This window comes from Canis lupus, chromosome 28, assembly GCF_048164855.1.
Source record: "Canis lupus baileyi chromosome 28, mCanLup2.hap1, whole genome shotgun sequence".
NCBI classification, from domain to species: Eukaryota; Metazoa; Chordata; class Mammalia; order Carnivora; family Canidae; genus Canis; species Canis lupus.
The window spans coordinates 13,700,430-13,725,136 of record NC_132865.1 but is presented as its reverse complement, the minus strand read 5'-3'; the positions used below and the strand labels follow the sequence as shown (position 1 = coordinate 13,725,136).

The window sequence follows — 24,707 nt, the reverse complement described above, 5'->3', positions numbered from 1 at the left end:
TTGGCTAGGCCAAGAGGCAAAGGTTCTCTCTGGTTATGAGAACCTCCGAATATTCTCAACCATTTCAGAAAGCCTAATGGAAACCACACGTTTACTTTAACATGAGATTGCACAGAGCAACTAAAAGGTCAAATTTCCTTTGCTTTAGCACACTTTATATCAAGTCACTGTAATAAGACTAGTTCTGTGTAGGTACGAAGCTGGGGAGGAAAATGCTCCTGCGTTTCTCTCTGAGCTTTTCTTAAGGTGGAAGACACAGCGATCTGACTGGGACAGATTTACAAATGAATAGGGTCTCTGTGTTTTCAGAAACCAAGCACACACAGGGCTGTAGCTCTCTCTCTCTGACTCCTCACTCAGAGGCAGGGGTAAGAAGATTTGGGCTTGGGCTTGACTTCTCACTTTTCTTCCTCTTTTTTCTAATGCTTCCACAGTCAAATATAGTAGTAAAATTTTGGCAAAGGAGGCCTGGTCCTAGTTGAGGGCTGAGTACACATACACATATATATCCCTTGGAAACTGCACAGGGATGGAGGACTGGCCCAGGCAGAATTCCCAGGGGGGGCCTACCCATCCTATCACACACTACCACAGCCACAGTGAGGTCACGGCTACCTAAGGTGCTTTATCTAGGAAGAACATTCCGAAAATAGAAGTTGATAGGCAGTGACAGATCACTTCGGACAGTTGTGATTTCTCCAGCCACAAGTCTAAGGGAGTGAACTGCACAACATTCCCAGGTGTGAGAAACTAACCCAGAGAGGAGGGCCATAACTTGGGGTTGGCAGACCAGGGTGCTAATCCCGGCCCCACCAAACCTGCTAAACAGCTGTATCTGCACAAGGCATTTCCCCTTTCATGGTCTCCTGTCCTCAATGGTCAAATGAGGGTATTGGATTACTAGATAATCTCTGTTTCCCTTCCAGCTCCAGCAGTCTACGATTCAGTGAATGACAACTTTGTCTGGTATCTTAAGCACATGTCTTTTGCTGGAGCCAACACAGACCATTTGCAAGACACATGCTTGTTAGCAAATCCGAATTCAGTGTTTGCGGCACAGACCCTGCCAAAGGATTCTTCAAGTCATCTGATATTCAAGATATAATCTAATAGATGTGCTCACCATCCCTGGAGAGCTGGCACATAGGAAGCAGATTCCACTCAATTAATATTTACTGAGCACCTGCAGTGGGGATTTTGACATATATTATCTCATTTAAAAGCCTTTCCTCAGTTTTTCTATCTTGACAGAAGCATTAGCAGTCTCTCATGTCCAGTGTTTTCCTAAACTTATGCCAATAAACTATCAATCTGGGGATCCCTGGGTGGCGCAGCGGTTTGGCGCCTGCCTTTGGCCCAGGGCGCGATCCTGGAGACCCGGGATCGAATCCCACATCGGGCTCCCGGTGCATGGAGCCTGCTTCTCCCTCTGCCTGTGTCTCTGCCTCTCTCTCTCTCTCTCTCTCTGTGACTATCATAAATTAAAAAAAAAAAACCTATCAATCCCTTTCAGATGCTTCCATTCTAATCTTTACACTAATACTCAGCATCCAGAGCACAATCCTAGGCCTTGTCATCTCCACTCCTAATGTTTTGCTTCATTAAATAACCACTTATTAAGGAATCCTTCCTCCACTTGACAGTGTTCTTGTATTTTTTTTAATTAAACTCTGGATAAAGATATTGTTTACTGTACTACTTAGTATTCCTCATCTAGGAGCCCAGGAGGTTCATGATTTTGGGGGGAGTGGAAGGTGGAATCTTATCACCATGGGTAAATATGTCAGCTTCCTTTAATCAGAAATTGAAAACTGTAATACAAAAATGTCTCTTGTTATCTCACTTAAAGCCTAAATTAGTGTCCATTACAATAATCATGCAACACATCTCAGATACTTCATGGCATCTAGTCCTCGACCTTCTTAGCCATCCCAAGTTCTCCTGGAAGTAAATGAGCAAATAAATCCTGGGAGATTCCAGTTCTGTGACTGAAACACAGGCCATGGATGTGAACCATGCTCCCACTTGTGGCTACACTATGTCAGGTGTAGTATTTCATTTCTGAGTCAGTGTCCTCAACTGTGGAGAAGGGGCCACACTGATTCCTAAATCATCATTTCTAATGTGATCCTCCTTCATATAGAGTATTTAGTACACTTCTTGCCTCATAAATATTTGGCAAATATGCATTTATACTAATGATATTTTGGAATCCAAACTGTCCTGCATTTCATTCCCATTCTCTTACTGATTTTACTGGTTAACTCTTTGTTTTCTCCAATCTACTGACCTATGTACAGCCTTTACACCATCTCTCACCCCTTCCTGTCCTTACTTTTTCTTAAATCCCATAGCCTATCATTACAGTCACAGCCGTGCCAACTTCCTCCACAGTATGTTCCTCTCTTTGTTTCCATTGCTCACCCACCTGGCTAAACCCTATCCTTGTTGAATCCTGCTCTCTGCTTTCTCTGCCAAGAGACAGTATGGTTTAAGGTATAAGGGTGGCAGCTCTGGAGTTCATCTTCCTAGGGCTCAAACACTGCCACCTAATAATACCTGTGGATCTTTAAGTTGCTTATCACTTCTGTAAAATGAGGATGATAATAATAATGCCTGACTCATGGATATGTAATGAAATTGAAATGAGACTATATACTTAGACTTGCACTGACCATAGTAGGCACTCAGTAAGCCTTGTTTATTATTATTACTCTACATGTGAGTCAGTGGAATGAATTTAGGAAAATCACATACCTAGACAGACTGCTTAACCATAAATGGAAAACCACAGACATCAGATGGGCCCTTGATACTATCTAGAAACTCTATTCACTTTCTCCGTATGTGTGTTATCCTACTCTCCCAAAATACTGCACCATGCCTTCAACTCTCACTTCAACTCTCCTCCACGCTCAGCTGATGAATCCCCCTCCTGCTGCATGGGGAAGATAGAGGCCATTAGACAAATACTACTTCATCTGACCATCATCCAAAATACAGCGACCTGCATCTAGACCCATTTTCTCCACTTTCTCTTTAATTCAGTGTGAGAAAGTTTCCTCATTTCTGGCAAAGGCCAACCCCTGTGCTTGGGTCATCGGTCCCTCCACTGTGGCTTTCCCAGGAATGTTCTTCACCCTGCTCCAAGGGCAGTATATATGCCCTTCTATAATACCTCCTTCCATTAAGTGTGGTTGGAACTCATGACCCACTACTAATCAATAGAATATGGCAAAAATGATGGAGTATTGTTCTTGTGACTACAGTGAATTATATGAGACTTTACCTTACTAAGACAGGCAGGCGTGAAGATTCCCCTTGCTGGCCTGATGAAGTAAGAGGTCATGCTGAAGAAGCCCAAGTAACAAAGCACTGTGAGGAGCAGGCGTGGGGGAAAGGGGATCTAGGAGCTGAGGGCAGCTTCCAGGCAAGAGCCAGCAAGAAGCTGGGACCCTCAGACCTAGATGCAAGGGAATGCATTCTGCTCACACCCTGAAGAGAACTGTAAGCCCATTCCTCCCCAGTTAGGCCTCCTGATGAAAACACAGCCCTCTCAACACCTTGATTGCAGCTCGGAGACTTAGCAGCTGATGTAATTGAGTGGAACCTGGACTCCTAACCCGTAGATACTGTGAGAACTGTTGTAAGCCAAAAGTTAGTGGTAATTTGTTACACATCAATAGAAAATGAAAGCATCCCCCTCACACACCAGAAAATTCCCATAATGCTGTAGTACTTACTCTATTTGCCTTCGAGGTAGTCTCCCTTTTCTCTGCTCTCTTTTCCAACAAGACTTGTTGAAAGAGTTTTTTAAATTTCTCACTATGCCCTCATCTCCCATTCACTGCTCTGCTCACTGTATTCACATCACTGCCTTCAGATTCTTTTGTCAAGAATGCCAATAAGTTCCACATTACTTAACCTAAATGGATATGTCTCTATGTTTATCTTACACAACTCACCATGGTCCACCTTTAGCATTATCTCTTCTCTTGGCTTACAGGACTTTACATTCTCTAGTTTCCTTTGACTTGTCTGGCTGCTGCTTCTCATTCACCTTTGCTGTCTTCTCCTCCTACACCCAAACCTGAACAGTGCTGTGCCCAAGTCTGGCCTAAGGCTGTCCTCTCTTGATCTACCACACTCCCTTTCTAGTCCCTAGCTTTCAATGACATCAATATGCTGTTGACTCCCAAATTTTTCTCTCTAGCCCTGACCTCTCCCCTCAGCTCCACAACCTACAGCCAGCTATCTAACTGCATTTCCATTTACATGTCTTATGGTCATCTCAGACCTAACATGTCCAAAATGAACACTTGATTTTTCTTTCACAAAAAGCTGTTGTTCCCCTAGTTTTCTCACTCTCAGCAAACCGCACATGTAACAAACCTTCATACTGGAGCTTCTCATTCCTTCACCCTCCTCCCCTAATCTATCAGCAAGTCCTTGCAGGTCAATCATCACAATAGATCTGCAATTTGTCCACTCTTCTCTAACTCCACTCCTGTTAATCTAGTCCAAACGGCTCTCACATCTCACCTAGACTGCAGCAATAGCCACCTAACTGGTCTCCCTGCTTCTCCCTGCAGTCCTCTATAATCCATATGGCAGGAATTAATAAAAAAAAAAAACCCACTTTGTATGCCATTACTGCCTAGGACTTTTCAAAGACTTCACACTCTAAGAAGTCCACCAAAGGGCTATGTTGCTGGCTACTATCTACCTCCCTGACATATTTCATACCTACCAAGTTCTAGCCATACTCACTTTTTTTTCCTTCCCACCCCAGGACTTTTGCAATTGTTATTCCCTCTGCTGGCAGACCTTCCCAAGCTACCTGTCTCAGGTCTCAGATTGAATGTCTCCTCCTAAGGGAGGTCTACCTCACAGTATTTTTCTCTTCCCTCCTAGACTCTGTGATATCATGACTTCCCTCATAGCATGCATCACAATCTCCAGTGCCACACCTGTTTGTTTGTTTGTTTGTTTGTTGGATCGTTGCTATGACTCCTCTTACTAGATGTTAGCATCTGGAAGGTGTACACTGCTATGCTCCGGAATAGCACTTGGCACCTAGGAGATGCTCAATAAATATCTGAATAAATGAATGCATATACATATACATATATATTTGACATTTTATATGCATTAGAATAAATTGATCTTGTTATATAGTCCATTGGAAAATCTCTTCAGATACAGTGTCAAGATGTCATTAAAACAGCAAAAAATGGGAAGAATCATACCTCAAACTATTCAATATATACATTACTGAAAAGCTGTGGCCACAAAAAATGTTATAAAATGAAGCCCATTTTTAAAAAAATTTGATAAATCTGTTCGGAGATGTGAACAATCTTTTTTTTTTTTTTTTAAAAGATTTTATTTACTTATTCAGGAGAGACACAAAGATAGGCAGAGAGAGAGAGAGAGAGACAGGAGAATCAGGCTCCATGCAGGGAGCCCGATATGGAGCCTCAATCCCACGACTCCGGGATCATGCTCTGAGCAGAAGGCAGACACTCAACTGCTGAGCCACCCAGGCGTCCCAATCTTTTTTGATCATGTGAATTATATCACACCCCAGTTATTCTGTTTCTACAGGTTTGATTTTTTTCCTACATTGGCTTTACTTTGATCACAGAGCATAAATTACAATGAATTTTTCTGTCACAAACTACAAGCCCCAAGACTTATTTTCAGTATTGCTGAACAAAAACCGCTAAGGAATCACCGCTACTCTTGTTAATGTCACTGATGCCATGTGACTTAATTCCCAACCCAGTTATATCCTGTAGCCCATACAATGCTGGCTTTTTAGCAGGCCATGGTAATGAGTGTGCTCATGGTCTGGATTCCAACAAGCAACTGTCAAAAACTATCATCCCGAAAGACTACTTGCTGAGAATTTCTCACTCTTAGAGCTGGTACTTCCAGGGTGGTCTAGGAAAGAAATGTGTGCCTATGTCTATTCTGGGGATATTCTAAATGCTGATGTTTAGCATTTCTTTGGAATTGCAATTTCATGCTTCGAGCAGCTTCCCCCCCCCCCCAAGCCCCACAAGATAAATAGTCTCTATTAAGCTCACTTGTTTATGTATTTTTTTTTCTTCCTGATATACCACGATCCTCTGAAAACTCCAGTAAATAGTTACTCAGTTGATTTTCAGAACCAGTCTTGAGGAAAAGCACTAACTTCATCGCCTACCACTTGCTGCCCTCAAAACTTCTTAGCAACATACACTGTGCATGAACCTCAACGTGGTTTGCTTTGTCCAATCGCAGGCCTGAAAGCCCAGCCAGTCAGTTGTGTAATAATAAACCCCTTATCTCCTGAAGATACACAAACGGAACGATCTCTCCGTGCTTCCCTGCACCGGAGAGACTTCACTACAATTCTCAGCAGAAACTCACATCCATTTTTAAATGCCAAATGATCCCCACTTTTCCCGATTTCCTCTTTCTTTCAGAATGTGCAATTCTGAGCAAGGAGGGGAACATTTTTTTTTTAAAAAAAAAGCCCCAAATGCTAAAACAATGTTTAAAGAGGGGAAGGGAAAGGAAGGGAGGGGAGGGTGGCGGGCACTGCCAGAAGCCTGCAAAATGCAAGCAGAAAGCAAGGGCTGGGGGTTCGCTTTGGGCTCACCGGGTCCCTCACAAACATCCGTGATGGAAACTCATCAACAATTGCTCTGGGATGAAGGCGGGCTTGGGAAAGGCTGGCAAGAGAAGCCGCTTGCTAGTTTCATTAAGCTTGAGTAGCCCGCGAAGCAGGGAGGACAGCGCTGCTCGCTGGGCGAAGAATAAAGCCCCCCCGGACCCCCCCCCCCCCCGCCCCCGGCGCCAACCCGCGCCCACCGGGTCCCGTCTCCAAGTTCCCTACCTCGCCGCGGAGGAGCGTCCTCTTCCTGCGCCCACAGGGCACCACCAGCCCGCCCGGCCCCGGAGCCGCACGGGAGCGGCCGCCCCGGGAGGTGCGGGGGGCCCGGGGCGTGAGCTCCGCAGCCCCCCGCCCCCCCGCGCGCCGCCGCCGCCGCCGCCACACCCCCGGCCCCCGGCCCCCGGCCCCCGGCCCCCGGCCCGCGTCTCTCCCCTCCCCTCCCCCGGCCCGGCCCGGCCCGTCTCCGCCCCCCGCGGCCGCGGGTCCCGCGCGCCCGCCCTGCCCTGCCCTGCCCTGCCCCGCACGCACCTTCAGGGCGCCCCGCGCCGGGGCCCGGGGGACCGCACGGCCCGCGCCGAGCGGCGGGAAGCGCTCCTCGCCGTCCTCGTCGTCGTCGTCCACCTCGACGACCACCTCCTCGTCCTCGTCCTCCTCGTCGTCATCCTCCTCCTCCGCGCCCCCTCGGGGCTTCTCCGCCACCCGCCCGAGCCCCCTCCGCCGCCTGCTCCCGCCTTCCTCGTCCTCGTCCTCCTCCCCGAGCAGCAGCAGCACCGGCGACGAGGCGGCGGCGGCGGCGGCCCGAGGGGGGCCGGTCCCGGCGCTGCGCGGCGGCGGCGGCGGCCTCCAGCTCTCCGGGGCCGGGGCCGGGGCCGGGGCCGGGGCCGGGGCCGGGTTCGCGCCCGGGCCGAGGGGCGGGAGGCCGGGCACGGTGCCTTCCCTGGCAGGCGCGGGGCCGGGCGCCTGCGACGCGGCGCCCCCCCGGCGGCTGCCCAGGCTGGAGCGCTTGGCTAGACGCCGCGCCTGCATGCCTGACCGCGGGCTGCCAGCCGCGGCGCGAGCCGGGGAGTTTGTCCCCCTCCGCCGCCGCCGCCGCCGCCGCCGCCTCTTCCTCCCCGGCGGCCGCTGTGGTCGCAGGCGCCCCGGGCGCGCGGGGCTGCAGGGGGGCCGCGGGAGCCGCCTCCCCGGGCTTGCAGCTGCCACTGGCTGCAGAGGCGCGGGCGCCGCCTTCGCTGGACCGGCCCGCGGGGACGCCGGCGGCCGGCGGCTACGGCGGGGCGGCGCGGCGGCCGCGGGCGGGGGTGGGTGTGAGCGAGCGGCGCGCTGCCGCCTCCGCCGCCGCCGCCGCCGCCGCCGCCGCCCCGGAGCCGCGGGCCGCGCTGCGCTCCATGCGGCCGGCGGCCGGGCCCGCGCGCGCCTCTCCCGGGCCGCTGCGCCGCGCGGTGCTGGCCTAGGCTGCCGGCCCTCGGCGCGAGCCGCCTGTGTTGTGTGTGCGCCGCCCCCGCCCCCGCCCCCGCCCCCGCCCCCGCCTCGCGAGCCCTTCCTCGCCGCCCTGCGGCCCCCCGCGCAGACAAAACCCGGACTGGATTCACTTCCCCTGCCCTCAGCCTCCGCGAACGCGGCGCCTCCGAGCAGTCGGCCCGGGCGCCGCGGCCGAGGCTGCCCCTTCCGCAGGGTGGACGCCGGCGGGGCGGGCCGCGGGCCGCTGGGTCAGACCCGGACTTGGCAGGAAGAGCTTGGCCGCAGGTGGCTCCCCTGGTCTCTGCGGCGCACGGCGCGACGACTCTCGGCCGCGGGTGAAGCCCCAGAAGGTCTGTCAGTCTGAGACTTGGGGCCCCGTCCTAACGCGAACCGCCAGACTCCTTTGGGTTTCCGAGATGCCGGTTCCTGACACCGCCGGCCACCGTCTCAGTCCCTTTGACCGCCCCGTCCCTAGGCCCTGCCCATTGAGCTCCCGGGGCGACGCGCTAGGTCCGTAAGGGCGACCTGCCAGGTCTGTAAGGGCGACCTGCTAGGTCTGTAAGGGCGACGCGCTAGGTCTGTAAGGGCAATGCGCTGAGTCTCTAAGGGCGACCTGCTAGGTCTGTAAGGGCGACCTAATAAGTCTGTAAGGGCAACGTGCCAGGTCTGTAAGGGCGACCTGCTAGGTGGGTAAGGGCCACCCGCTGAGTCTGTAAGGGCAACCCGCTAGGTCTGTAAGGGCGACCTGCTAAGTCTATAAGGGTGACCTGCTAGGTCTGTAAGGGCGACGTGCTAGGTCTGTAAGGGCCACCCGCTAGGTCTGTAAGGGCGACGTGCTGAGTCTGTAAGGGCGACCTGCTAAGTCTATAAGGGTGACCTGCTAGGTCTGTAAGGGCCACCCACTAGGTCTGTAAGGGCAATGCGCTGAGTCTGTAAGGGCCACCTGCTAGGTCTGTAAGGGCGACCTGCTGAGTCTGTAAGTCTTTCAGGGCCTGATGGTAAAGGCGACATTCCTAGAAGCTTTCAGCTCTCACCGTTCAGTCCGTAGGCCGCTGATACCCTCGAGGCCTTTGGAGAGACAAACTGAGGCAAGAGTTCAAGCCTGCCTGGGTTTGTTATTTTCTAAAACTGATATCAAGTGAGGGTCTGAAAACCAAGCCCATAACCGTCTAACCAATGACACTGTCGCTTTCTGGGGATCTCTACGTGGGATAAAGAAAAGCGCGCTATCGTTTGGGATTAGGATATATAGCAAGTCGTTGTCTTTACATCCAAACCCTCCGCCCAATTCCGTCTTCGTAGCTGAGGGCTGAGGAGGATCTAACTCGCCAAATACTCTGGCAGGTGCCTCCATGAGGCCAGTGTGGAAGGTGTCCTCGCCTCAGCTTCCTTCCACCGTAGGAGATTTAACATCATGTGCCCTGCTAGACACTTGAAGGGAGCTCATTAAATGCTCACTTATGGTGTCTTCCAACTGTTGAACATTTCCACTGGGATGATGACAGAGACTCTAAAATGAACTTTTTGTTCTCCCTGAATCAGATTAGCTTCCCGATATGCCTATTTCAGGTAATGACACTCTCTGTAATCAGTCAGGCCCAGAATAGCGGTATCATTTTAACTCCCTTCTCTACCTTATCCCTAGAGGCAGGTGCCCACAAGTCCAACCCATTGTTCTCTCTGAAATGCCTGTCGCATCCACCGCTTCCTTCCATGTCCAAAGTTCCTATGGTATTTCGTGGCTTCAAAAGTGAAAGTTTCTAACAGGGCTCACTACACCCAGTTTCTCAAGGGACACACCCTCTCCTAAACCCCCTCCAGATAACACCACCAGATTCTTCTTCCCCCAAAATCCATTTAGAGGGACGCCTGGGTGGCTCAGCGGTTGAGCGTCTGCCTTCAGCCTCCGGGGGTGATCCTGGAGTCCTGGGATCGAGTCCCACATCGGGCTCCCTGCATGGAGCCTGCTTCTCCCTCTGCCTGTGTCTCTGCCTCTCTCTCTCTCTCTCTCTCTCTCTCTCTCTCTGTGGGTGTGTGTGTATGTGTGTCTCTCATGAATAAATAAATATTTTTTTTAAAAAAATCCATTTAGATCACAGCGTATCCTGGTTGAACTTTTCATTTGTAATTATTCCATTCAAGAATTCAGAGGGAAAAGATAGTTTGAGCATTTTAACAGATGGGTGTGTTTGATCAAAAGCATGAGGCCAGCCAAAGCATGGCTGATTAGTATCAGGCAAGCCTGATACTAATCAGTATCAGTGAGTGTTTCCAAAGAATAAAGAAGGGTGACTGAAATGGTTTCATCCCAAATGCAAGAAATTTTCCTTGGTAGATCTGGGAGATGAGTTTAGAGAGAGGCAGCAGGATCTTTCTCTGACCAGGAAGAATGAATATCCAGGACAAGGAGTTGGCTGACAGATACGGGCAGGGTGATAGTAGGGGACGAAGCTGTGAGATAAGTGGGCTAGTGGTTAGGTATGTGGTCTCAGGAGCCAGAGTGTCTGGGTTTGAACCCTGGGTCTCGAACTTACCAACAATATATCACCACCTCACTGTGCGTTAGTTTGCTCATCTGTAAAATGGAGATAATAGTAGCACCCACCTAATAGTAAAGTTCTTTTGTAGGATAATGAGTTAATATGTGCAGTCATCTTAGAAGAGGGCCTAGCCTAAGGAAGGTCTATATAAAAGCTCATTATGTTAAATATTTTGATGACATTATATAAACACAGTGACTTGGGTTACTCTCAAAGAGTAATGAGGTAGCTCTCCTTTTAGTAAACTCAGAACTGTCAATAACTAGCAAGAACATGCTTTTAAAGCCGACTACATCTTATCAAAAAGCTATGGTCAGGTCAAGGATAAAGCTTTTTACATCTGAAATTGCCATAGATGAAAGAGAGTAAATGTTTTCCTGAGAACTGAGCAGAAACACAGAGTTAAGTGAGTCTGTGATTATATTTGTGGATTAGTAGGAGAGGTACTAATTAACACCATTGTACTTTCTTTCAAAATTGCTATATATGCTTTGAAATCAGCTTGTTCTTTTTCTTAGGTCACCTCAACAGAGCTCATACATACCCCCATTGGGCCTGAGAGACTGCCCTCTGATTGGGAGAAAAAGATTGGCCTTAATATCGGGACCGTTAAGTGCGGGATAATGTCACAAAAGCAGTTTGGCTCAATCTAGGCTTTGAGGGCTGAGAAGGATCTAGATGGGCAGGAAAAGCAGCATTGTGCAGGCTTTGGTCTTTCATGGTCTTTCATGAAGACCAACCTCATGAAATGAGAGTACATTTGGCGGGAAGTAAAATCAAATTACCTGATTCATCAGGAATCAAGAAGTATCTCATGATACGAGCTCATGACACACTGTGCTCGTGGGCTCAGAAGTCAATAGGTAGCTCATGATGCCAAGCAAATGGGGAGGATTCATTGATGCTTTGTCCCCCATGTTCCCTAAACATAGCAGTTTTACTTCCAAAACTAGGAACGCTTCCTGCCAAGGATGAGGCGTGCCCCTAAGTCATAGGCTAGGGAAGACAAATCTTCCAGAGAGTCTGATTTAACACATCATCATCTGAAACATTCCATCATTCATTCAATATGTATTTAGTGAGCCCCGCTGAGTGCCAGGCTTTGTTCTGGGCACTGGTATGCAGCAGTGAACAAAATAACCCTCAGTAGGGAGGGAAGTAGACAATAACCAAAGAAAATAAATGAATTATATGGTTTCACAGATCCAATAAGTGCTATAGAGAAAAACAAAGCAGAGGAAGGGGGTAAAACAAGGTGCTAGAAGGTTAACACAAATAAATAATAATGTTTAATGTTTAATTTCTTAGTCATTATTAAATGATAATTATGTATTAAAATTAAAATTATATTTATATTTATTACACGGTATTGCTATTTGTATTTGATATGTATGATATTTCATATATACTTAACATAAATAAATGTATTAAAACAAACATAAGGATCATATGGAGAATAATGTAAAATCTGAATGAAAATTTCCAGCAGTGGCCGTGTCAAGCATCACACTGAACTCCAGTTTCTCAACCTTGGATGGGATCCATTCTCCCCTGTATCCAGGGTGCTTTGGCCAAACAGTGTGAGAAGCACTGATGAAGACCAAGAGTGGGCTTTGCAGTAAGCACCACTCCATAACCCCAGGACAACTGGCTGCCTTGTGCCTGATTTCTTATAATCCGAAATGATACTTAAACTTTTGAGTTTCTAGCCCCTAAGATACCCAGAGCATTAAACAACAACAACAACAACAACATATATCTGAAAAACTATAGCAAAAAAAAAAAATCAGGCTCAGTTTGACATACTGTTCAATTTTTTAAAATTCAGTCTTCAGAAAAACAATAATCATGCTCCCCAAATCAAATCTGGCTATCAAATGAGGCATAGCCATAACCAGGGCAGAAATACAACAGACTTGTACTCACCAGCAGTAGCTCCTCCATGTCTTTGCGAACTTTAAATTGTTGGATTCCTTGAGAATGGTAGCTCCTTTTAAAAGTTATTTTAAAACTAAAAGTAAAAATTTGTCCTTTAAACAGTTTATAAAAGTAAGATTAGGTTAGTTTTTCCACACTTCTGGGAAACTTCAAAATGATTTCAGATGATGACTGTCATCCCACCATATGAAAAATAGATTAAGGCTAAGAGAATCACTCATTTATTACAACCTTCAGGCTGAAAGCCTGTGTAAGTCAAGCATAAACCTCCACCCAGATAAATGTTTCTTCCATGAGCAATTAAGTTAAGCCCTCTTTAACAACACAATGTACTTTCAACTTTAAAATACCTCCCAGAATCTTGAATTCTTTTTGAGCATAAAAATGATAGAATAACTGTCTTTTTAAGTGTAACACATATTTGCTATTTTGGGGTGTATGTGGGGTGTGTGTGTGTGTGATCTTATATTGTCATCTCATGTTGACACTTGAAAGCAATGGAAGGAACGCTGACTGGTATGTATCCCAGAGGCTTGGGTCCAAATCCTGTTCTGGGGATTTCTAGCCAGGGGACACTAGTTAAGTCCCCTAATCTCTGCAGGGTACATAATAACTCTAAGATTAATGAATTGTATTCTTTCAGGCCTTCCGACTCTTGAGTTCCATGATGTAAGAAGACATTGACCTGATTTTATGATGAAACCAAATGCCCATTATTAAAATCCACAAATGGGGGATCCCTGGGTAGCTCAGCGGTTTGGCGCCTGCCTTCGGCCCAGGGTGTGATCCTGGAGACCCGGGATCGAGTCCCGCGTTGGGCTCCCTGCATGGAGTCTGCTTCTCCCTCTGCCTGTGTCTCTGCCTCTCTCTCTGTCTATCATGAATAAATTAAAAATCTTTAAAAAAAATAAAATAAAATCCACAAATGGAGTCTAATATATATGCCTACAAAGGTATGTACATATGTTTATTTATAGGTATCTCTTCAAAGCTAGTTTGAGGTGCTATATCTTAGGACCGCAATCTCTGTTTATGTCAACATCACTCTTAATTCCAGGGGCCGTCCTTGCTTTTCTGGGAATGCAAAAATTATGAAATTATGCATACACTTGCTACCACCTTATTTTACTAGCTATCTCTCTGGTGATAAGATGCCCTAATGGCTGTAAACCAATAGTTGCAATTTTATATTATTTGTATTAGTGCCCCCTTCTACAGAGTGAGGATTGCTTTAGTCTAGATGTGTATTTATTTCCTTCTAATGATATTTTCATATCTCTGAAGCTTTTTTTCTCACCTTATTTTTCCTATAGTTTTTTTTCCCTTTTTTTTTTTTTTCATCCAGGCCACTCTGGTACAAGTAACTGAAATCCTAGCCACCCTAAAGAAAAAAATGGGGGGAATGGATTTATCAGCCCAGGTAACTCAACCACAGATAAGCCTGAGCTTGGGGAAAAAATTAGATCACAGGCTTACATGATGTGTGGTCCTCTCTTTCTGTCTCTATCTCTCTCTGAGTGTCGGTCACTTGTGTCACGATCTGGTCAACTAGAACCAGGTCTGTTGGCAGCTCGGGCCACATACCCATCAGCCTTGCGACCATGAGCAGGGAAGCTCTTCACCATCTGCAGCAGTTAGGGAAATCCCAGTGAAGGACTCTGTGGTGAGCCCACATCTGTGGCCAGGGTGGAGTGTTGTGATTAGAAGTCTTCACCAAACCACAAGGTGAAAGGGAAAAAGAACGGTTACTGTACTCGGCAGAAAAAAGAACATAGAAGGCCATCATGCGTTAATAAATACAACCAATACTATCTAAAATCTGAAACATAGAAACAATTAGAAGGAAAAAAAATCATATCTAATCTCCCTACCCAAAGACAACTCTGTTATTGCTTTGATATATTTATTTTAATTTCTTTTCTACCATTGTGTTTTGTTTCATATTATTTTTCCACCTGCTTTTATAATGTGAGCTTTTCTCTTACACACTGCAGTACAGCTTGTAGATGGATTATGAGCTAGTAGGAAAAAAATAAATCATGAAAATATCACAAGAAATGTGCATAAATATTTTTATGATCTCTGGGGAATGATAGCCATTTTATTTTTTAAAAGACTTTTTTATTTATTTGACACAGAGAGAGAGAGAGAGAATACAAGCAGGGGTAGTGTCAGGCAGAAAGAGAGGCAGAGGCAGGCTCCCCACGGAGCAGGGAACCCAACATGGGACTTGATCTTGATCCCAGGACTCTGGGATCACGACCTGCGTAGAAGGCAGACACTTAACCAACTGAGCCACCTAGGTGCCTGACAATAGCCATTTTAAAAAAGATATCAGCTTGGAGCCATAGCAAAAAGCTGATCAATTTGATCACACACACAAAAAATTAAACTTTATGACAAAGGCGCTTTTGTAAAGTTTTAAAATAAGTGAAAGATGATTAGAAAACATTTTAAATCTAAAACCAGGAATTAATATAGACCAAAATATAACTCAATATTATTAAAACAATTACATATACTCTTCATACTCTTCACCTATCAGGTAGAAATTTTAAATCTTTGATAACATGCAGTGTTACTGAGAGTCTGAAGAAATAGGGACTCAGGTATACTGCTGCAATATCAATCATGATTCTAAAATGCACTTGTCATTTGAAGCCAGCAATTCCACTTCCCACTATGTATCCTGAAGTGGTACTTGAGTGTAAAGGAGCACAGAGACTTGTTGCAGCACTGATTTTATTAGCCAAATATTGAAGACCACATAAATATCCAGCCACAGGAGAATTGTTTAAAAAGCAGCCTTTGCTAATGTGTGTACCCCTATGCAGCATCTAAAAAGAGTGAGGGAAGTCATTGTGTACTATAAGGGCAGGGGCTCCAATATTAAAGTGAAAGGGTAAGTTATAAAATATGTTTAAAGACGATCTTATTTGTGTGTAAAGCAAACCCCCATGAAGTATGCTATCTACTCCTACCTGGTGTGATTTCTGATGGAAAAATGGATAGATGGATATGAAAGTGTCCAAAGTATACCTTCCAACCTCTAGGAGGTGGACTGGATGGAAGGAGGAGGCGAAGGGGGTCTTCCACTTTCTCTATTTTTGACTTAAATGTATTCAAAGGACTTTTTTTTTTGTATTCAAAGGACTTAAAAAATGCATTTGAATATCACACAGTGCTTTTTCTTTTTAAAGGTTTTATTTATTTATTTGAAAGAGAGAAACGGAAATAGTGACAGAGATAGCCAGAGAGAAAAGGAGCACGGAGGAGAGGGAGAAGCAGGCTCCCCACTGAGCAGAGAGACTAATGTGAGTCTGGATCCCAGAACTATGGGATCATGACCTGAGCCAAAGGCAGACGCTTAACCCACTGAGCCACCCAGATGCCCCTCACATAGTGCATTTTAAAATAAAGAGTAAAATAAATAAATAAATAAATAAATAAATAAATAAATAAATAAATATAAAATAAAGAGTAAAAACTCTTCATAGCATTTTTAATCCCAGAATTTTCTGTCCAGCCACTGTGCTATGATTTTGCCGCAGCTTGGTATTTTAGTTAGGGTGCCATCAACGTTTGTACAGAAAGTATCATACAGCTTTGGGATGCTTTAATATCAGAGCCAGAGGTGGAATTCGTGGTCAAAGATTGTGCACAGTTTCTTGCTACATTTTACTAGATGCTGAAGGAGTTGCTGCAAGTTCCCTTCTGACAACCACGGGAAAGAGGCTGGTCTCTCACGCTGGCCCTTGCTTTGATCATATCGCAGTCCCTCCGTCTTTCCCTCTCTTTGCTGCTTTGATAAACGTTCCATCAAACCTCATTTTGTTATTTATTTCTTTGATCATTAACGAAGGAAAGTATTTCCCCATGTGTTCAAGTTTTATTTCCCTTTCTGCGAATTCTTTTCTTATCCTTTGCCCATATGCCTGCAAGAGTCTGGATATTCCTCTTGTATGGGCTCTCCATATTACAAATCCTATTGCCATATATATTTTTTTTTTTTGCAAATACTTCTCTAGTATTTTGCAAATATTTGTCCTACTTTTTTGCAAATGTTTCTCTAAATTTCTTTGTGTTATCTTCCCCAGAGCTTTAGATTTATTCATGGACTCCTCTTTCCCTTTCTTTGCTGGTTTTATTTACAAACTCTCATCACTGCTCCCCCTCCCCCATTTTGTACTAATAGCTTCGGCTAGCCCTCATCCCTTATCATTTTCCTTCAAATGTTATTTCCTTTTAAAAAAAAGGTTTTTGCAGCAAAGCTTCATTTTAATTCTGTTTATATGTTTATCCAACGTAATCACTTCCTTATATTAGAAGGATGTGCTATTGCTGGGATGAATTCTTAAATTTTCAGATTTGATCATCATTTACTCAGTTATTGATTACATGCCTTCCTGTCTATACTCCTGTTAAAAACTCTTTGCTTAACTTTTTCATCTTAATTGAAATACTTCTGTTTAAATTAGCATCATTGCCACCATAATATTTCTAATACATGCTTTCCAAAATATTAAACCCCACCCCTTTAACATTTTTAACATTAACACAAGTGTAAGCACATAAATCTTTCATCTGCTAGCACATTCTCCAATAACAGGAGTGGCCTGTGCCTGCACTGTACAATATGGTAGCCACTAGCCACATGTAGTGATGGAGCCCTTGAAATGTGGCCAGTACAAAGGAGGAAGTAGTTTTAATTGTATTTAATTTTAATTATGTTTAATAACTATATATTGCTAGTGGCTATGTTACTAGACAGTGTCGGCTCAGACCTTTTCAGAGTTATTTCCTGCTTTTCAGATTCATTTTTGGGTGAACCTAACTGAGCTCATTAAAGACACAGAAATCACACTCATCATACTTTGCTGCAAATGCAAAATCAATACTACCACATTTTTTCCATCTACCCACCTAACTTCAAAAACCTAATATTTTTGAATCATTAGCTTTTATTTAACAATTGTCATTTATTACCTTCCTCGGGCTTCCAATTAGGCTATTTTCAGGTTTAAGAATGGTGAGATGTCAAAAGCTCCTAATCCGTCCCTCTGCCTCCAGTACTATTTTTATCTACACCATTTTAGTTCCTATGTTTGTTATTTTATTCTCAAATTATTCCAGGGGAAGGAGGACCTGAATTAACCCCAGCAACCTATAATAAGAGTCTTGAAAGCTATAAAATATAATGAGACATCAGCACATAGCACATGCTGATATAAATGCCCCTGGGATTTCTTAAATGCTAATTTTAAGTTTCTTTTCGTTGTTGTTATTGTTATGTCTGTTAGCATGGGGGGGGGGGGGAAGAGAGACGGAATTTTGTAAAGCATCTAAAAATTCCTCAGTGCTCACTATATCGTACTAGGGAATAGAATTTTCCCTAAACCGTGGTAGGTGTGAGGACTGTCCATCTGGCCCACACGCACGGATGGAGGAGGGCAGGGGGATGCGGGATAGCAGCCCCTGGTGTCTTGCATGCCTTTCACTATGGATACAGAGGTCACTTGCAATTTTTTTTGCATCTCTGTAAAAGCAGTGGTGAAGCTGCCTGTCCCACCACCTCCTATTTATAAACCCCACTATCCCCATGTCCCTGGTAGCTCCATCTGTTTACCTAGTCATAGCCACTATGGGCGCTTGATGTTTTGCTTCCTCTTGCCACATGACACGCAAAGCTGACTTCCAAGACCGTTGGCCTAAACTGAAATTTCAAACAAAACCTGGTACAAATATTGTTGTTTCTTGCTCCTTTCCTGAGGTTGAGAGGAGGGAAGAAAAAAAAGAAGAAGCTGATGAACAGAAAAGGAAGGAGAAGAAAGAGGAAGAGACAAGAAAGGTGAGCCACAAGAAAATATAAGAAGAGTCTTGGCTTTTTGGTGACTTACTATTTATTTGTAATAATCCACACATAAAAGGTGTTTCCATGATTTAAAATAGCATGTCCTTCAGAAATTTAGGGGATCCTCCCTGCCCCCTCTCCAATTCTCAGTGAAGAGAAAAAAAATAGCTACTTATGATCTTGGATATAAAAATAATGACCTTTACTTTTTTTTTTTTTTCTAAATCATCCCCAATATGTTTTCAATCCAGAGTTTCAGCCCCCTGGCCATAGTCATTTCACTCATGTTGTTTTATGAATGTTTTTTTTGGTACGACTTCCACATGATTGTACTGTTAGTGATATTTTCCTATTAGCTTTAAATACCTTTCTCCCATTCTCACTCCACGTGTTGTCCTCAGTGACCTGTCTACCCCTTTCACATACTTTATGGATCATGTCATTCCCTACCTGGGATATTTATATTTTCTAGACTATAAAGTCTGATGTGGCTTAGGTATGCTTAGGCGTATGGGCTCCCATCTTTCAATTCATGTTATTTAGACTCATAAGATATTCCTGGTCAGGATTTGCTCCATAATTTGTGGGGCCCAATGTGACAATATGGATATGTGGGGATCCTTGCTCAAAATTATCAAGGACAGAGACAGTGGAGCATTTAACCAAAATGGGCTCTTCCAAGCTTGGGGTTCTGAGTGACAGCTTGCAATGCCGTGAAGTGAACCCCATTTGCAGTTTTGTCCTATGATACTGGGAAGGGTGCGCATGGTCACTAGCAGCAAAACTTCATGTCTTACGGTCTCCTCCTCTTCCTTTAATCTAGATTCTTCTTTTTCCTGGGAAAATGACAGTCCAGTGTTCAGAATTGAGCGTTATTTTGTGCTTAGACCTGAAGGCATTCAGAACTTATTTGTTCTGTGAGGACTTGGACTCTTACTGAGGAAACTGAAGAATTTTGAGCAGTGGAGGGATGTAGTCAATGTGCATGTTAGGAAGGGGTTTTTTGGCAGCAGCATGGAGGGCAGACTTCTAGTTCTAGACTATCTAGAAGATATGGCAGTGACTGCAGAGTCAGGGAGCTCTGCCTTTGTCCAGGGGTGAAACAAAGAGAGTCTGAACAAAGCTGCAACATAAAGTGAGGAGAGGGTAGTTATGACAACTGCATACAAAGCAGAAATCAGCAAAACCTGGTGACCAGTAGGATTGGGCAGCACAAGAAAAGGAGCCAAGGACAATCTTCTGGTTCAGACTCACGGAAATAGGTTGATCTTAGCGATAGTCACAGAGGTAGGAGAAGCAGGAGAGAACCAGGCTGGGTAGGGAAGATAACAGTTCTATTTGGGGAAATGTTGAGTTTGAGGTGCCTATGGGCATCCAGATCAAGATGTACGATAGTTTTTTGATGTTTAAGAGATAGATCTAGAAAGCCTATACTGATATAGAAGCTGTGTTGGTCCTTGGCCAACTTGCCATTGGATGCTTTTCTTGCTCTGCCCTTTAGAACAGGTTGCTGACCTCAACAGGTTTTGTCTCAGGCTCCCTTCTCAGGGGCTGCTGGTTGGGTTTGGCCAAAGAGATGCCACGGTGGGAGAGAGTAAGGCAGAAGCCAGGAAATGTCACCCCCTTCTCTGCTCTAGACTATCGTCCTCCTGGGCTCATCTCCACTATGGCTCCAGTTGCCCCAGGGCACCAGAGCCATTGGCACCAGAGCCATGGTATAGCCCCACTTTTTCCTTCCATCCCTCCAGCCAGGAGGTAGCAGTTTCCTGCCACTGATTTCTAGGTTGTCTCAATACCGTTTGTTTGTTTTCCCAATTCTTCAGCACCTGTAAGGATGAAGTTCCTTGTATGTTTAAATTTAGAATGTTTTCTCTTTTCCTGCCTGACACAGAACTCATTACCATACATAGATGTTTGTTAAGGTAATTGAATGTGTTTTGACTGTAGATGACTGAACATCAAGTGAATTTGGTACCAAGTTGGTGCTATTAACAAGGGCATTTCCAGGGGACTCCTGAGGATGGAAGCCAGGTCACAGTGGATTTTTAAAGTGTCTGAGAATTTTAAAAAGTAATGAGTACCCATTTCAGGTTTTCATTTTTTTTTCTAGAAATTTAACTACTAAAGGGAGGAATGAAGGAAACTGTATGAAGGGAATTTTTGAGGATGAGAAAAGCCTGGGTATGATTAAAATAAAAGAAAGAAGAAAAAGGAACTGGAGAGGTAAGTGAAGAAGAAAGATCCTAACGGTGGTAGTATAAGATCCAGAGCCCCGTAGGTAGATTGACTTTGGGCAGAGGGTCGTTTACTCATCTCTTACAAGAGAAAGGGCCTCAAGAATGAAATAGATGTGGGAGTGAATGGGTGATGGGCACTGGGGGTTATTCTGTATGTTAGTAAATTGAACACCAATAAAAAATTAAAAAAAAAAAGAATGAAATAGATGCAGACATTTTGGTAGGTAGGGGACCAGATAAGAATTTGATTTAGCAAAAAAAAAAAAAAAAGAATTTGATTTAGCAAAGGCTTCTGTTTTCTCTGTGAAATAGCAGAGGTTATGCTGGTAGGTTTACAGAAAGTGGTGGAAAGTGGTGCTGGCCTCAAAGGGGAATGGGAGAAATTGCAGATACAGGTCAAGGCCAAGTCACTGCAGGCCTGTGTGACATTCTCCAGTTTCTCTCAAAGCCATTGTGGGAGTGGCTCAAAATCCATTCTCCATGAACCAGTGGAATCACCTGGAAACCTACTAGATGTGCAAAATCTTAAGCCCTAGGCCTATTGAATCAGAAAATATGGGGGTGAGGTCCAGCGGTCTGTGTTTTAAGAAGCTCTCCAGGGAATTCTGATGCTCACTAAAGTTTGAGAACCTCTGTGCAGACTGTGGCCACCTGAGGTGTGGTCTGTAGATAAGCAGCTAATTTGCGATACATAATCTCAGCCTCTCCTTCCCCCAAATTGGAATCCGGATTTTATCAGGATCCCCAGGTGGTTTGAATGCACATTTAGTTAAGAAGCACTGAACTTGGTAGTTTATTCTCACCAAGGGTGTTTGGGGGTATTTATAGTGGATTCATGAAAGCTTAAACAGGATGTAATTTTTAGGGGAGCAATTTCAGGTTCAGTTTAGATGGCAGGGGATATATCGTGTTTAGAAGCTGAGAACCCCTTCTGACATCAAATGGCTGCACATTTCTTATAGCTGCACATTCTGTCTCCTTCTATGGATTACACATGAGACCAAATTAAAAAATACAAAACCAAACCAAAGCAAAGACAGCCCTTCATCATACAGCTGGCTAGTCCTTCAGCAAAGGTTATTGAGAGTCCAGCAAAGACTCTGAGATGCCCAGGTCGCTACCTAGTCCCTTCACTCGAGAGTCCCCCTCAACCAGAAGACACCCACCCAGGAACACATTACTGCCATGCCTCTGGGAGGACACGATCCTGATCCACTAGCAGATCATGGAGGAGCAAGCCAGGTGGCCAGGGTGATGGGGGGGGGGGGAGCTCGTGGAATGAGGTCCTGCCAAAGGCGAGTGTCACAGGGTAACCGGGGATCCACCAGATGATGAAGTGGCAGGAAGGACATGGCAGGGAGAGATAAAAAAGGTGGGGCGGGGGGAGTGTGGTGCAGGGAGCAAAGGCATAGGGCCAGCAGGGAGAGTTCAGGAAGGCCACCTGGGGGATGGAAACACATACATTGCAATGCCAGGATAGTTTCATGAAAATAACTGCTCTCTTCCACTTTCTCAGTCCAAAGACTACATAGTCTTGCTTTTGCACACGACTCTGTGTGGGACTGCAGCTCAGCGGGCATGGTGGGAGAAGGCAGCAGGCGCATCCCCACACTTCCTACGGGACTCAACGGTCTAGAGAGGAAAATCCAGATGTGTTAGACGGTCCTATGGAGAAGCCCCTCGACTGTCACATCCTCTCTTCTCAATGAAGAAAAATCATGATTTCAGTGGCACAGAGAAATGTGAATACTTATGTTGAAGGCATTTGACAATCTCATTTTTTCACTCAAATCAACATGCCTAAGGGCACCCTAAAGTGTACCCAAGCCAGCAACACCAGCCTTCTCTCTGCATCCCCTGGGTTACACAGTCACCACTGGATTTATGCCAGACTACACCAAAATGAACATCTGAGAATTATTCCCCAAGGACCTCAGCTCTTCTCCCATTGCAGAGGGTGGGTATGAGGCCTGAGGCCCAAGGCCCAGACATAGTCTGCTGACTATCCTTTAGCCTTTAATATTTCTGCAGAAATGCATGATACTCTGTCTCCTAAATCGTCCCTCAAGAAAGAGGCAGAGCTTATGTTTGGACTTTACGACATCTCTCATTTTACCACGGTGCTCACTCGAACCCTAAATTTTGAACAATGGAGGCAAAGAAATGTAACTTAGATTAGGCAGCTTTTCCTGGGATCACCAGTGCTGCATGAACTGGAAAAAAGAATTCTAGACATCACCTTACAAGGCAAGATCATGTGTGATTTTGGTGTGGAGCTCGCAGGTAGCAGATGGATTTCTGTGGTTGGGATGAAGTGTCCAGAGGCAACAGCATACACAGATCTACACAGCTCAGCTGTCTGTGAACATCATGTGCTCTGGAAAACTGCTAGAAGACTGGAAACGTGGTTCTAGTGGTAGAAAAGGCACTGCTATAGAAGACCCATATGGAAAGTATGGGTAAAATAGATCCAAGGAGTGTGAGAATGGAGAAAGCAATTTTAAAAGCTGAAGTTACTATTTTGTACAATGTTTACTTTAAAATATTTGCCTAGGCACCTGGGTGGCTCAGTTGGTGAAGCGTCTGCCATCAGCTCAGGTCCTGATCCCAGGGTCCTGGGATCAGGTCCCACATGGGGCTCCCTGCTCAGCAGGGAGTCTGCTTCTCCCTCTGCCCCTCCCCTGTGCTTGTGATCTCTCTGCCTCTCTCTCTCAAATAAATGAAATCTTAAAAAAATATTTGCCTATAATTTAATGAATAGTGCTTTTACTCCTTTACACACACTATGAAGTCCAATTCCATCTACCCGTTGAGTAAATGACTCATTTATCTGATGCCCTGACCTACTTGGATGTTAACACAGGCATCTCAAATAAAACATGACCAAAACAGAATTCTTGGCTTTCTCTACACATTGATTCTTTCTACAGTTTTGCTCCTTTCAGTAAATGGCACTGCAGTTTACCCAGTACCTTAAACAGAAGCCTAGACATCATTCTTGATTCCTTTTTCTCCCACATCCCAGCTTTATCTTCAGAATACATCCCAAATTCGGGGATCCCTGGGTGGCTCAGCAGTTTAGCACCTGCCTTCGGCCCAAGGCGTGATCCTGGGGTCCCGGGATCGAGTCCCACGTTGGGCTCCCTGCGTGGAGCCTGCTTCTCCCTCTGCCTGTGTCTCTGCCTCTCTCTCCCACTTCTGTGTATCTCATGAACAAGTAAATAAAAACAAAAACAAAATACATCCCAAATTCAACCAAACCCAGCACCTCTACCGCTACCATATTTCTCTAGCACCCATCATCTCATAGTGGGACTATCACACTAGTCTCCCAACTAATCCTATGGCTTTCACTTTAGTCTTCCTATAGGCAAACCTTCACACAGCAGCCAAATTGTCTTAAACACACAACACAAAGTATGCCTCTCTCCTATCTAGCAGCCTCCAATGATTTCGCATCACACTCAGAAGAAATCTAAACAACCCCAGGAGTCCTAGAAGACCCCGAATAATCTAGCCCCATCCCACCTCTAGCTAACCTGCTCTCCTCTTCCTCTTCTATCTACACCACCTGTCAGACTTCCTTGATCACATCAAACTCATGTGCATGTCAGGCCGTCACACTTTCAATCCCCTCTGCCAGAATGTCCTTTGTCAGGTCTTAGCATGGCCTGCTGGCTCTTGTGCTTTGCTCGGGTCCTACTCGATACCACCACCTTTTCTAACTATCCTGCTAAAGCCGCACCCCATATCCGATGCATTTTTTTTTCTTTAGAGCACTTATTACCAAGCAGCTAGAATGTAAGCTCCATGAAGCTAAGAGCTCAACTGTCTTGTTCATTCCTCTGTCCGTAAAGTACTGCCTAGAATCTGTAGATGCTCAAACATTTCTTTCCTGAATTTAAAGTAGTAATCTACTTTAAATCTATACTTTAAATACTTTAAATCTAAAAAATAAATAAATTAAAACAATAAATAAATACTTTAAATCTAATCCTGAATCTTCCATCAATATCTCT

At 45.1% G+C, this 24,707-nt stretch overlaps 1 protein-coding gene and 1 long non-coding RNA gene across 6 annotated transcripts in view; one reads left to right on the top strand and one right to left on the bottom strand.

Moving 5' to 3' along the window:
- The window catches only part of ZNF704 (zinc finger protein 704), a 257,823-nt gene extending 250,103 nt beyond the window's left edge, over positions 1–7,720 (bottom strand). For 3 of the 5 annotated variants that reach the window (XM_072804120.1, XM_072804119.1, XM_072804121.1), the window contains exon 1: positions 7,193–7,705. In XM_072804120.1, coding sequence (XP_072660221.1) covers positions 7,193–7,690 — 498 coding nt within the window. In that variant the 5' untranslated portion in view covers positions 7,691–7,705. Of the gene's footprint in view, positions 1–7,192 lie in introns of all 5 variants that reach the window. The other 2 variants (XM_072804122.1, XM_072804118.1) reach the window with 2 other exon arrangements.
- Positions 7,721–16,137: 8,417 nt separating this feature from the next.
- Positions 16,138–23,417, top strand: LOC140619955 (uncharacterized). The gene is made up of 3 exons (XR_012019713.1): positions 16,138–18,448; positions 20,562–20,674; positions 22,205–23,417. It is a non-coding gene; the product is annotated as an uncharacterized lncRNA (long non-coding RNA).
- Positions 23,418–24,707: the final 1,290 nt, after the last annotated feature.